We start from the raw sequence: 14,631 nt of genomic DNA on the forward strand, positions 1-14,631 counted from the left end.
CCCCACATGTAGAAAGGTAGCACTTCAAGCAGAAATGTTGTGCCCCTATCTCTGTTTGTATGAATCAGGTCAAACACTGATGTCACCAAGTCTTGCTATGGAGAGAAATGCCAATGGGATTGGAGGGGGATCTCCCTTATCAAATGCGCAAAGGTCAGGGATGTATTTCTTAAAATCCTGAGGTGGGGCAAGGAAAAGCCTGACAGGGCCAGGCTGCACAGAAGCAGAGGGGCCTTAAGGAGTTGGGGGGGGGGTTCCCCCCAAATCTCCTGTCCCTCCTCAGTCTTGATCCATCAGCCCCCTCCCTAGCGTAAAGCGGCTAGAACAGGGGTAGGGAACCTGCGGCTCGAGAGCCGCATGTGGCTCTTCTGCCCTTGCACTGCGGCTCCATGAGCCAAGCCGCTGGCCCCATCCTTGCCCGCCCTGAAGGCAGCAGGGCAAGCGCACCAACTGCCCACGGCCGGCAGGGCTGTGCCGCGGGCTTCCCCTCTCGCCCGCCCCATTGGAGCGGGGCGGGCACTTTCCCAGCGGCCGGCGAGGCCGAGCTGCTGGCTTCATCCTGCAGGGCGGGCGCACCAATTGCCCACGGCCGGCCGTGCCGCGGGCTTCCCCTCTCTCCTGCCCCGTTGAAGTGGGGCGGGCGCTTTCCCGGCGGCCGGTGAGGCCGAGCTGCCGGCTTCATCCTTGCCTGCCCTGCAGGCAGCAGGGGTGGGCGCTTTCCCGGCAGTCGGCGAGGCTGCGCCACGGGCTTCCCCTCTCGCCCGCCCCATTGGAGCGGGCTGGCGCTCGGCTCGGGCGGCCGGGCAAGGCTTGTTGCTGGTCTTCATCTCTTGCTCCGCCTCTGCAGGCAGCAGGGCAGACGATCCATGCGCTCAGAATGAGCTGAGTAAAAGGTAAAAAAACCCCAATATATACAGTGTTATCTTTATTTTAAATGTCAAAAATTATTTGCGGCTCCAAGTGTTTTCTTTTCCCGTGGAAAACGGGTCCAAATGGCTCTTTGAGTGTTAAAGGTTCCCTACCCCTGGGCTAGAAGATCCCTTTTCTATTCATGCCTATCTCCTGGGTTTTCAATTCCCTGGTTCTTCTTTCTTTGGCACACAAAATGGCTCTGGCACAGGAAGGGGTGTGTGAACTGGGTGGGGGAGAAGGGGGCTTTTCTCCCCATTTATTGCTCCCCTTCCTTTCTCTGTGATTTGGGTCCTGGTGCTACATTTCTCCCCACCCCGCCCCCCACCAGCCCCTTTCAGCTCATGAGACCCCTCCCAACCATTCCTGCACCAACCGGGAAGAATGAAACCTTCGCATGTAAAGGGGGGGCAGGAAAAGCCCCCCCCCCCCAGTGCATATCTAGGACTGCGGACTATCTCCCTTTAACTGCAATGTACTATATGTCTGCCACCCCCCGCCCCCCGCCCCGTCTAGGAAATAAAATGGTTTTTTTTCTGTTTTAATGGGGATGGGGTAAACCATTTAGGGACACTGACGTCTCCCCCGCGCTCCCCTCCTCCGGAGAGTCTCCTCTTGCCCCCTCGGAGCTATTTGCTCTCTGCTCGGGGCTCTGCCCTCCGGAATGCAGGGACGTTGTAAGGAATTCCATAGAAGCAGAAATAAAAGGCTTTTGGAGTAAAAGTCCGTTTATTAAGACATCTTAGAAAGCTCAAATACACGCAGTGGCAGGAATGACACTTCCCGCCAGAAGCACAGGTTATAATACCAGTCACCCCATCCCCCCTTCCTGCTTCCCATGGAACAGAAAAGGCTTCATCCTCCTCACAAGAAAGATAAGGCTCCATGCCGCATCTGGCCTCACCCGGGCTGTGGAGATGTAACTCCAAGGTTACCTCTACCATCAACACCATTGAGATCCTTTTACACTCCTGCCTCCCTCTAAAGAAGAAGACCCCTTCCCCCCAGGTTTTGTCGAAAAAGCCGGGTGGAAAGCAGCACATAAGGGTGGGGGCTTCAATGTTTTCGAATAAACCTGAGTTATGCACCCAGAGGGAATATCCTGCACCCAAGAAACTAAATATTGCAAGCCGCCATGCGATTAAAGCTGCAGAGTCCAGGATAAGCGTCAATTTCGTGAGTGTTTGTGGCCATCAATAATAGTCGGTGGGGGCCTCTCCGCCGGTCGCTACAGGCATCGGGAAGCGGTTTCCTTGAGCCAGACAGCTGAAACGGAAGACCTTGGGATGGATGTTACTAAGAGAGTTAGGCAAATCTAAACGGGCAGTGACATCATTAATCACTCTAGTAATCTGAAAAGGTCCCACAAATCTCTTGCCAAGTTTGGAAATTTATGCACGCCTCTTAAGATTTTTTGTAGATAAATACACCCAGGAATGACCCACACCAGAGGGAACTGAAATGCGTTTATCCGCCTGCAGTTTTGGGAGTCCTTTTTGTTTGTTGTAAAGGGCGGTCTCGACCGACTTCCATCCTCTGACTAGGGATGAAATCCATTGATATGAAATTCTAAATCTAACCGCCAGCTGCGGTAGTTGCGGCAATTCGGTGCGGGAAAAGGAGCATCAGACACAATTTCAAAGGGGTTTTCTTTGTACTACTATGAACACGCATTGTTATAGGCGTATTCAAGAACCGGAATAAGCTCGCACCAATTGTCTTGGTGGTAGTTGGTGTAACAACGTAAATACTGCTCTAGGGTTCTGTTCGTTCCTCTCCGTCTCACCGCCACTTTGAACGTGCGTAGGAAGTGACGGCGACAGCCGGGCTGCCCCAACAACCCTAAAACGCTTTCCAAAACTTTGAGATGAATTAAAATGGTCGGAGACCACCTTTAACGGGGCGGAATGGAGACTAGTAAACATGTTGATCAAACAGCCGTAAGCCAACTTAGAGCCGAGGGGATGGGAAGCACATGGAGATAAAATGGAAACTTGCTTAGATAACAAGTCTACCACCACCCATAAACCATTGTGTTGCCACAACTTTCGGGCAAGTCTGTAATAAAAGTCCACTTAAGAGATGACCTCCCTTAAGGGCTGGGAGGCTACCGGGAGAGGTTTCAACAGTCCATAGGGCTTTCGGAATGGTCTTGGCTTCTGCAGCAAACCGAAAGCAGCGCTTTAATGTATGCCTTAATGTCTTTATACATTGCAGCGCCACCAGAAACTGCCGGGCGGCTAAAATGCAGAGTTTTCAAAGAAGCCAAAATGTCCAGCTGAACGGGCATGCGTGGCAAGCCTCAAGAACCTGCTTGGCGAGGGGGGGGGCATCACTAACATTCCCCTCCGCCAAACTCCATTCTCCAAACGCAATTGGTGGGAGTCTCCTTCGAAGCCGTTGGAGGTTCGCAGCTCCCCGCCTTCCTCCAGTTCCCGCGAGGAAAGGAGAGACAGGGAACTGGGAATGGGGGGGGGTGGAGGAGGGAGGCGGACGCTTTGAGATCGGGTGACAGCCAACCCCAACTGTGTGGGAAAGAACAGTCGCGTGGGAGAGTAATGTCTCCGTAAGGCAGCTCCACCCTCGGTAGGCGCGAGATTATTAGCGTCAACCAGTTTGTTGGTTTTCCCGGGGAAAAATGGACTGTAAAGAGAAACGAGAAAAAGAAATCGCCCAACAGTAGTTGTTTGTGGACATCTTGAGGGGGGGGGGTGGAAAGAGCTGCCAGGTTTTTATGAGTCCCACTAAATTTGAAAGGTGCTTTAGCCCCCTCCAGCCAGTGGCTTTAAGTGGAGGAGTGCTACTTTGATATCGCAGTCTCTTTCGGTCTCCGCCAGTCCAGTTGTGAGTCTGGTACCAGAGAACTTTTTAGACAAATAAGCAATAACGGAACCAGCCTACCATCTTTATTATTTTTTCTGGCACAACAGGGCTGCCCTGGGCAAGTGCTTTGTCCGGAAGCATCCACGCGTGAACCACAAACGGGAGATCTGGGTCAGGGTTAGCTTTAGGATAGGTTCAGTGGTAAAAGCAGATTTTAACAGTTGAAAGGTTGTTTGACACATTTCCTCCAGCAGACCAGGAAAGGGGGGCCCCGGTTTATGGACAGTGGATCCCAATTCTACCATAGTGCGTAAGAGGTCTGTGAGAGGGAGGAGTTAGTTCAGCGAATTGGGGTATAAAGTCACGATAGAAATTAGCAAAACCAAGAAATGACTGGAGGTTCTTTGCGGTTGGTGGGGGCACAGGCCATTTGGAGGACTGCGGCCAATTTTAGCAGGATCCATTTTTAAGCCCTCAGGCTAGATCCGGTAACCCAAATAGTCACTGAAGTCTGATGGAAACAGCATTTGAGAGTTTAAAGAGAGAGTTATCAAGCAAAGCCGCTTTCAATACCTCTCTCGAACTAACATTTCATGCTCTTCTATGGTTTTGTGAGTAAATTAAAAGCGCTATCTAAATATACAACAACTCCTTTTAGTACAGTAAATCATGGAGAACTTCGTTGATAAGGGCCATGTGCTCTGGGGCCCCACTCAACCCCAATGGCATTATTAAATATTCAAACTGTCCAAACTTCGTGTTAAACGCATGATCAGGTGTTCATAAGTAGCTTCCAGCAATTCTGACTCTGTGGTAAGTTTCTCTCAAGTCCAATTTAGTAAAATGCGCCCTTTGCCGAAAGCATCTAAAAAGGTCCTTTGAGATCAAAGGCAAAGGATATTTCATTGGACAGGGAGACCGTGATTGAGACCTCCGATAATCTGTGCAGGCCGTGAAGACCCATCTTTCTTTTTGACAAACAAAAGCGGGGGGAGCAGCGTGGTGTGTTATTGCAGTTCACCGCATGAACCCGCGAAAGCAAGGTTCTTGTCTAAGAAAGGCACGGAGTTCCTTCTCCTCATTGGGACTCATGCGGTAGGTTCTACCCTTTGCAGTTGTGCCCCTGGTTGTATGACAATTTTACAGTCAGTTAATGTCTCTGTGGGAGTGGCAAGCTGATCGCATTCCCGTTCCTGAAAAACTCTGCTAGATCATGATATGCAGTGTGTGGGATGCTCAATAGAAGATCGGGAGGCAACTTCACTGAGGAAGCCAGGAGGGGGGATGTGTCAGGAGACGTCTATTTCTTCCTTAATTCATGTGTTCCCCGTGAGGGAGGGTCCAGTGAATTCTAGGATTCTTTCTTTCCAAATGAATTTTGGTTCATGTAACAATAACCGCGACATGCCCAAAACTATGGGAGTGTTTAGCCACCGGCTTCAAAATAAAACTAATCTTCTCCCAATGGTCGGGCGCGAACGGAGGAGAACCAGCTGTGTTTTGTACTGGCCGGGTCCTTCGCTCCTCGGTGGCTGCCAGCCCATTTGGAGTGAAAGGTATGGGCTTAGCCAGGGGAATTCAGTCCAGACTCTAGCCCCTCCCGCTTCACCTGGGGCCGTGCATTAAGCAATGGAGCAGCCGGAATCCACAAGGGCCGAGGCTATAACGCGAGTGTGTTTTAGCGGGGTTGGCTACAGAAATCAGCTTGAACAGTATTGAGGCTGCCTTCACTCACCGCTGCGTCAGGAGTCGGCCCATGTCCATGGGGGCTGAAGAAAGGCAGAAGCCAGCTGCTTCACCTCCTCTCTGGGTGCGCCCAGCCTTCGGTAACCGTTTTAGACGAGGCCAGTGGGAGGCGGCCCTGACCTCTGCGTGGTGGTTTGGCAGACGGAGGCGCTGCGAGGCTGGAGCCCGGTTGGTTTTGGTTTCTTTAGGACAGTTGGCGGCTAGGATGACCTGGCCCTCCGCAGTAAGAGACAATCCCAGTCGGCGACGGGCGCTCAGAGGTGGTTTTTCCTGCAGGGGCGGCTGGGCTTTGACTTTGGTGGATAACAGTAGTGTAGTTCTGGCTGCGGCGCCTCCTTTGACGAGCATATTCCAAACGAGGCGCTACTTGGGACCCCAACTTCGATCCAATCTGCAATGGTACGATGAACCCAATTAAAAAAGACCGCTTCACTTAGCTTCGTCATTCACAGCATCTGACGAAGTATTCGTGATTTCATGCTCAGGCCACTCAGGAGGGACGAAAGCAGCCGCCGCACGAAATTCACGGGCAAAATCTGCAAACGGGCGGTTGCCTTGTTGGATGGTTTTGATGGCGCGGATAGCTTCATTCGCCAGCTTGGATCTTGAAAGCGCCGCTCTTAAGGCTTGGAGGAATCGCGGGCACTGTGCAGAGTCCTCATCCTGCAACTAAAAATAGTTTCATTTAACCAGTCGGGTTGCTGCCCCATCCAGGACTGAGCCCGATGTCCCGTGATTTTTCACGCTCAGACCGTATAAATCATCATAGTCTTCCAAGTGGGCATTGAGTTGCAAAGATAAAGTAGGAAGTTTGGAAGCAGTCCCATCAAAAGCGGGCTGGTATCGGAGGCCGATAGTTAGCCCCGCTAAATGACGGCCTGGCTTCTGCTGGGGAGGTGGCTGGGCGCCGGGTTGAGCAGGTTGGGCAGGCAGCTGTTTATGCAGCGGGGAGCCAGGAATCGGGCGCTGGCCGGGCCAGCTGGCGGTTGGGTGGCAGGACCCAGATACGGCCCCCCTGGCCTAACCGCAGCGATCAGTAACTGCATAAACTCCAACTTGGGGCTTCCGGGTTCAAGCTGCCTCTTTAGTTCCCTCTCCAACGCCAGCTAGCTCCTCTCCTCACTGCGTGCCAATGCATCTTGGTGCGCATGCAAAGCAGCTTTTCTGCGCTCCACTTAGCCAGTTCGGGTCTCCGCTTTAAGGAGCTTCAGTGAGCTCACTTTGTCGCGCAGAAGAGAAACGCTCTGAACGCTGCGTTGTCAAGCAAATCCAGTCTGAACGCTTCCAGGACTTTGCAGTCATGGACTGGACCGCATTCTGGGCATATTGTAGTTGGAGCTGCCCTTGGTCTCGAACCAACTCGGAAGCCTGGACTTCTTTACTGCTAAGCGTTCCCGTCCTCTGCAGGTTTTCGCTCTTGCTGCACCAAAATGTGCCGTTCCTCCTCCCATAGCTGGCGCTCCTTCCCGGTTCCATGCCGCTTGGGCGCTCCCGCGAGTCGCCCCACTTCCTCATCCCAGTCCTCTCTCGATGGGAGAGGAAACCGATCCGCTGAGGAAGGCAGGCTTCTTCGACGGAATCTTACGTCAGTTCGGAAAGCTGTCGAGGGTATCGGAGAGCACCAGAAGCCAGAAATACCGGGTGGCTCCTCAGGCACCCTCAGGTGCGCGTTGCTGGCCCGGGATTAGGGGTCCGGTCGATTGGGAAGCGATACGGATACCCTCCCAATTCCAGGTTTACGTCCCGTGTCCTTTGGACGGGCTTTCAGTGCTGCAATGCCACGGGCGTTCTTTTGGGAGCATCAGGAAATCTGCAGTCCAGGGAATCGCTCAATGATTCCTGGGTTGCCGCGATGAAAGGTGGTCAAGCCTGCCTCGCTCCATGACAGGTTGCATCTGAGGTTTGTAATCCACACGAACGGGTAGAGATCCGTCCACAGGCTTCGATCCATAGATTAGCTCTAAAATCCATGCATGGAAGTCCCTTATGAGTCGCTGCCACGCCCCTCGCTCCAACGGAGTAAAAGGAAGACTCGCGGGTTGATATTTAGGACGGAAAGAGCCACCACGGTATTCGCTCTCCTGCTGGTTCCTCCAGATCCAAGAAGGAAAGGTCGGAGTCCTCTTTGGGGGGCTACGCGCGACCTTCCAGTAACATATCTAACGCTTAAAAGCCATCGCAAGACAAGAGGTCCACTACACAGGAGTATAGATGAATTAAGATTCCTGCCACAATGTAAGGAATTCCATAGAAGCAGAAATAAAAGGCTTTTGGAGTAAAAGTCCGTTTATTAAGACATCTTAGAAAGCTCAAATACACGCAGTGGCAGGAATGACACTTCGCCAGAAGCCACAGGTTATAATACCAGCTTCACCCCCATCCCCCCTTCCTGCTTCCCATGGGAACAGAGGCTTCATCTCCCGCGCAAAGATAAGGTCTCCGCCGATGCATCTGGCCCATCGCCCGGGCTGTGGAATGCACTCAAGGTTACCTCACCATCAACACCATTGAATCCTTTACAGACGTCCTCTGCAGACTCGCCCCGTCTCAATGCGTCTCATTTCCACACACATTTCCCCAGATCTACCTCCCCATCTTATTCGTCTGCCTTCCAGGCGCAAGGGAAGTTAGGAGCTCCAGGGTATTGCAGGGGGAACCTGCTTGTTTCTTCTCAGATGTTCTCAGGAACTACAGATCTCCCATCAGCCCCTACTCAGCATGGCCAATTGGGCCATGCTGACAGGAGGCTGATGGGACTGTGCTCAGTTCCTGAATTGCATCTGAGAGCAGGGAGGTTCCCCTGGCTAGGGGTAGCTAGGAGTAGGGAACCTCGCCGGCTTTCTCCAGGATGTTCAGGAACACAATTCTTATCAGCCCCTACCAGCATGGCCAATTGGCCAGAAGCTGGACAGAGGCTGATGGGAATTGTAGTCTTGAACATCTGGAACATCTGAGAGCCGGGAGGTTCCTCACCCCTGAGCTAGAGGGTAGGGTAGGAACCTGCGGCTCTCAGATGTTCAGGGAACCACAATTCCCATCCAGCCCCTACCAGCACTGGGCCAATTGGCCAAGCTGACAGAGGAGCTGATGGGGTGTAATTGGACCCATCAGTTCCTGAACATCTGGAGAGCCGGGAGGTTCCCTACCCCTGAGCTAGGGTCCTCAGCTGACTCCAGATGTTCAGGAACTACAATTCCCATCAGCCCCTACCAGCATGGCCAATTGGCCATGCTGACTGGGGCTGATGGGAATTGTAGTTCCTGAACATCTGGAGAGCCACAGGTTTCCCTACCCCTGGGCTAGGCATTCATTCCTCCCCCCTTCCCCCAATAACACTCGCCCTGGGGAGAACCTGCTGGGGGAGAGGTCCCAAGGGGACCGGTGGTTGCACACCCACCCTGCAGATGTCGATCACTCACAAGGGCTCTGCAAGGAACGGAGGGGGCTGCATCTCACCTCTCCTGGATCGGGGCCCACCCCGGACCGCCGCTCCCTTCCGCCCACCCCGCATTTCCCAGCCCCGCAACGCTTCCTCCCCCTCCCACCCCGGGATCCCCCTTTACTCACTGGAAAAGAGCGGCTGCACTGCGAGCAACAAGGAAGGCCCCGCCCCCTTCCCGGGCGGCCCCTCTAGGATTTTGGGCTCACTGGCCATAGTAGCCTATGATGAAGAGACGGCCACTGGGGAACAGCGGGTGATGACTGCCCCTCCCTGGGAGTTGGACCCCCGAGCCCTGATCTTCCCCTCTGCAAAACGGGCTCTGGCCGTTTGTCTCTTTGAATCCTCTGCTCTGGGTAGGGTGTGTGGTAACATCTTGCTTTTGGATCTGTGTGTGTGTGTTTGTGTAACCCCCATGCCCAGAATGGGTTGGCCCAGAATGGGTTGACCCAGTAAGGGGTGGAGACTCGGAGCAGCAGAGAGGCTGAAAGAGCTCTTTTGCAGAAGAACAAGGCTACCAGACTCGGACCTTGATTTCTATAAGCCCTTAACACCTTGTTAAGGTAATTTCAATATTGTTGGGAACTACTGGGAAGGTAGTTGTTGTTTTGCTGTGTTGTAAATGTTGGAGTTTATTGTTTCAGGGTTTTCTTTTGTGGTTGTTAATGGGTGAGAGTTCTCCTGGGAGACCTTCATCATGTTGCAACCTGGCTCACATCAAGCCCCTTGGAGTCTTCAGGGAGCCAGCCAACTCTGCAAAGAAGATTTGGACTTGGCAATATCAGTAGACTGTAAATAGAAGGACTTGAAATGCAACCTGAACAGGACCTTGAATTGTAACGTTAAATGTTGATGTTTTAAAAGTGTTAATTGTAAAGAAAAGTAAACCATTTTGTTGTTTAAATTTGGTTCTTTGCAACTCATTCCAGGTTCTGTCCCACAGAACCCACAAGCTGAGGTTACACAGTGATAACAGAATATCAGAGTATAGATCCCCAGACCCTTTATCATTTTTACATTGTCACCCGTGGAGGGATCCAAAAATTTTAGTAACAGGTTCCCATGGTGGTGGGATTCAAATAGTGGCGTAGCACCAATGGAGCTAGGCGGGGCACAACAGGGGCGTGGCCGGGCATTCCGGGGGCGGGGCATTAATAATTTCTCTGTTACTGTAAAAAACACTTACTGTAAAAAAAAAAGTCCCTAATTTCCAGCTGGTATCTTTCTGTCCATAATTTAAACTCATTATAGCAAGTCCTATCGTCTACTGCCAACAGAAACAACGACTTCTCCTCTAATTGACTGCCTGTCAAATACTTCATACTTGCAAATACTTCATACTTTCAAATACTTAATTTTGTTTCTAGAAATCAAAAGAAGGATACTTTCCTTAAACAAGGAACTTGACCATATTTCTAAAACATGTTTTTAAAACAGCCCAACAGGGAGAATTATCCCGTTTTCTGCCTTCGCTAACCTGCCACACAGAAACAACAGGACTTTGTGATGTTTGGACCTAATGGAATTTCTAACGGAAAAGCAGATTAGTAACCCCCTCTCGGCACACACAATTAATTAGTAACCCACTCTCGGGAACTGGTGAGAACCTGCTGGATCCCACCTCTGATTGTCACCCTAAGTGCATTATCAAATCACAGGTCATGTCTATAACCACAGACCGCACCACAAAAATCACTGCTTTGTGGTGCCACTGCAGTGCAAAATGAGAATTCCAAACCATGGATCCTTACCATTTCTTTGCTGGATCACTTCAGATTTACTATCAAATTATATATCATGTCCATAGCCACAAAATCAAGAGCTAAAACTAGATTGGCTCAAGGGGACAGGTGGGAGGTGCCAAACTTGAACATGCGAACTCCAAATGTTTATTTGATTCATAGGGAAATCCCCACACTTAGAAAGCTAGAATTGCAAGGAGAAAGATTGAGTCCACTGTCTCTATGTGAATCAGGTCAGAAACTGGTGACTCGTTGGTGTGCCTTTGCTCTCTGCTTCCATCTAGCATCCAGCTTGAACAGATCCTGCAACTCTGGTTCAACATCTCAGGGAGCCTGGAGAACACCCCCAAGGTGCACATCCAGGGCAGCAGAAAAGCATCAGACCAGGATTTCTACAGGGAGAAAGAGCAGGGGGATTGGAGCGCGGGGGGGGGGGGGGGGGCACTATCTGTTCAGTGTCTCAAAGAGCAACAGATAGGGCTCCATTGCTTGGGAACCTGAAGTAAAAGGAAAGAAAGGCCTGCTGGGATCAAGCTGCCAAGAACCAGAGGGGGGCAGGAAAAGTGGGGAGCTTTCTCCCCAAATCTCATTCCCCTTGATCCATCAGTTCCTCCCCAACATAAAGGGGCTAGATGAAGAAGAAGACTTTATTTACAGTCAATGACCAGATATATTACAAAACTCCAAAATATCTACAACAAAACAAGAATGCAGATCTCTCTCCCGTATTCCAGCACTATCCATCTATATATCTTTATACTTTGTAAACACACCACACAGCATAAGAATACTAAACAAAATAAAATATCTAAGGGGGATACCATGTTCAGATAATTTTTTCTTTTTCATAATGAATAGACAGAATTTTGCTACCCATTTAGTAATATTCTCCTTATCTTGTAATAGTTTTTCACAACAAACTTTATCAGAACAATATGTCATTTTGTGTAGTAGATGTGACAGGCATTTTTTCCTTGCCTCCTCATAAAGGGGACACTTTAATAACATATGCTCTATAGTTTCTACAGACTTCAGAGAGCAAGAACATAACCTTGCAGCGTAAGGTATCTTTTGATATTTCCCTTCTAAGACAGCAGAAGGTAAATGTGCACTTCTTGCAAGAGTAAAAGCTCTCCTTAGATCTTTGTTATCCAGATAAGTTAAATAAGGATCAGGGGCAGTGATATATTTCTGTGTATAGCATAGAGGAAAATCTGAATATCTTGCCAGATCAGACTGTCGTGTTACATCTTTGATTCTTTGGGTAAGGGGCTAGATGAGGAACTTATTTCAATTGGAATTCAGTATTTGGTAATAAAAACAAACAATTGAGACTTTGGTAACAAAGTATTTGGTAACAAAAACAATTAAGAAAAAGAAAATACATATATGAGTAAGTAAAGCCATAGACACAGTGGTACCAAGGATTAGCGATATGAGCTGCAGTCTCATAGGGCCAAGCACCCTCAGTACAGAATCCAATTTAATTAATTCATTTTTATCCTAAGCAAACCACGTGGGATGAGTGGGTCGCAACCCCTTTGGGGGTCGAATGACCCTTTCACAGGGGTCGCCTCTCTGCATCAGTGTTCTCCATCTGTAAAATGGATATATGTTAGGGTTGGGGGTCACCACAACATGAGGAACTGTATTAAAGGGTCACGGCATTAGGAAGGTTGAGAACCACTGATATAATACAATATAATGAATATAATACAAAGCATCATAAGAATTTTTCTACCTTTAACAGTTGTCCATAATATAACAAAGACACAATATATAAGAAAAATTTTTTGAGGTGGATTTCCCCATAAGGGGGGAAAATGTTTGAGGTAGGTTTTCCTCCCTGCCCCCCCCCTTTGTGTCCAAAGAAGTGAGGCTTCTGGAGCATTGCTCTTCTCACTTCAGTTGGGGGGGAAAAGGGTAAATCCTTCGTCCCGTTATCTGTGCAAAATCTTAGGTCATCAGGTGGGTGAGCTTGCAATCTCTTGGTATCTATAAGTGTGGCTCAATATTGGTTTTGTTAGAGTTTTCTCTTTTAAGGCCATTTGGAAACAAAGGCTGCCTTGGATTTTCCAAGAAGTTCTGCCTCTGCCACTGGAGGCTCTATTTTTGAGTTCAAGTCTGAGAGTTCAGATTTTAAGAAGTGCAAATATGTGTCCCAGTTTTTCCTTCTTTCCTTCAGCTACAATAAGAATAATTAAAATACTGATTCCTGGTTCTAGACAATTCTTGGCTCCTTGGAAACTGAGTACACAGCTGCATTTTGCAAAAACCTTGAGTTGGAGTTCTTTTGAGCTTCTTTGGAACAACTACCCTGTTCCTGCTTTGTTATATTTCTGAAGCTTGTCTTTGCAGGAGCCAATTATTTCCTACTTAAAGGAATATTTGGAGTCCTGAGTTATGAACTCTGCACATGTTCAGAGGCTTTTTCTCCTAGCTGTTTTATTTCTAAATCTTGTTTCCTGATGAGGCATATCAGCATTTTCTCATTCTTCTACACTGTTCTGGACAACCCCAGAGGAAGAGGATGGTGTGCCAGCAAGTGCCAAGTTAGCTGCCTGGTCACACACATACCCTGACATTGGCTGAGGTACATGCAAGGGTGGCAGCGACTGCTGCTGCATGGGGGGGGGGGGCACCCCAGCTCCTGGAACCAGAGCTTGTGCCCACAGGGCTGGTTGTTGCTCTAGGGACGGACCAGGAACCAGGGGAGCTGATGGCAGCACTGGGGCAAATTCTGCTGGCCTCGCTCGCTCCCCCCTCTTGTCATCCTGATCAGGTAGAACCTCTTGGTAACCTCTCCAAAAGTCACCGAAATCATTCACTTCTGTATCATTTTACTCTAATAGGAGCAATATTTTGGCCGTGTCATATTTCCCAAATCATCACACACACACCCTTGACATCAATAAGATCATAAGACATCCATTGTGAAGTACCAAGTTCAATCAATCTTTTTCCAGTTACCTCAGACAGCCTAACCAAATTTTTTGTTGTGGAAAATGCAGGCTAGAGGTGTCCCCACTGGGATGAGTTGGTCACTTTCCTTACTTTGCACCCATACTTAAAGCAGTGGCAGCCAGAAGGCCCAAGATACTGGTATAATAAAAGAAAAGAGCAGCCCCTCTCAGCAGGCATGCTCTGCAATCCATGCTCTGCTTTTGGAGTGCAGTCACAAGAACTAGTAACGGCCTGAGTCTGTTCCTGTATGCTGCCTGAAAGAGTATAGTAAAACAGTGCTCTGCGCATCACCTCCATAGACCTTCCCGTTACACTGCGGCCAAACTCATTCACCCCGTTAAGAGCAGCCAGATCCTCTACAGCTGGTTGAAACTGCCCTGCACTATAGCATTTTCCTGGAGCAGAGATGCACACTCTCCCACCCTTCACCAGGTCTCACCAGCCAGAGACAAAAGGGTGCCTAACATTTAAAGTGGTCTGGGGTATCACAAAAACCAAATCTCATGTACACATTCAAGCACACTCCTAAACACAGACATACAAGAAACTTTATTGAAAACGAAAGCAGACTTCCAATGAAAAATTCTTGGGCAGAGTCTGCCCAGTCAAAGGATCCAATTTCTGGCCAGTTAATTTTTCCCTGGAGTTTGTATGTCAGTCAATCCATCATACAAAGTCATCCCATTTCCTCTGGAGTGCTACCATAAGGGATATCCCCCCTTTTCCAATTCCTGGGAACCAATACCTAGAGGACTGCAGTCCGGAATTTCCATTCCTCCCTGGGAAACCAGTTTACCTTTTTCATTCCCTATGACTCACCATGACACATCTGATGACAGCCAACTGCCTCACCTTCTTCACTCCATGAGACCAATACATTTAGAGATTCGGGATGCCACAGAGCTGGACCTAACTCAGCCTAAGGCTAGCCCCGCAGGTCAGCTAGATACCATCAACTGAGGTGCACCCTTAAGGAGCACCTGTTGCTGAGTTCCAAATCCCAGTGAC

At 49.5% G+C, this 14,631-nt stretch overlaps 2 protein-coding genes across 21 annotated transcripts in view; one reads left to right on the top strand and one right to left on the bottom strand.

Annotated features, from left to right (window-relative positions):
* Positions 1 to 14,631, top strand: part of LOC125428543 (zinc finger protein 883-like) — a 454,328-nt gene that overhangs the window by 32,322 nt on the left and 407,375 nt on the right. The gene's annotated exons all lie outside the window — the stretch shown is intronic.
* LOC125428537 (zinc finger protein 436-like) overlaps positions 1 to 14,631 on the bottom strand; it is a 774,209-nt gene that overhangs the window by 9,470 nt on the left and 750,108 nt on the right. For 19 of the 20 annotated variants that reach the window (XM_048488782.1, XM_048488784.1, XM_048488781.1 and 16 more), the window contains one exon: positions 14,036 to 14,038. The exons of the other annotated variant lie outside the window; for it this stretch is intronic. In XM_048488782.1, coding sequence (XP_048344739.1) covers positions 14,036 to 14,038 — 3 coding nt within the window. The remainder of the gene's footprint in view (positions 1 to 14,035; positions 14,039 to 14,631) is intronic. 20 annotated transcript variants of the gene reach the window in all.

Source organism: Sphaerodactylus townsendi, linkage group LG03 (assembly GCF_021028975.2).
Source record: "Sphaerodactylus townsendi isolate TG3544 linkage group LG03, MPM_Stown_v2.3, whole genome shotgun sequence".
Classification (NCBI taxonomy): domain Eukaryota; kingdom Metazoa; phylum Chordata; class Lepidosauria; order Squamata; family Sphaerodactylidae; genus Sphaerodactylus; species Sphaerodactylus townsendi.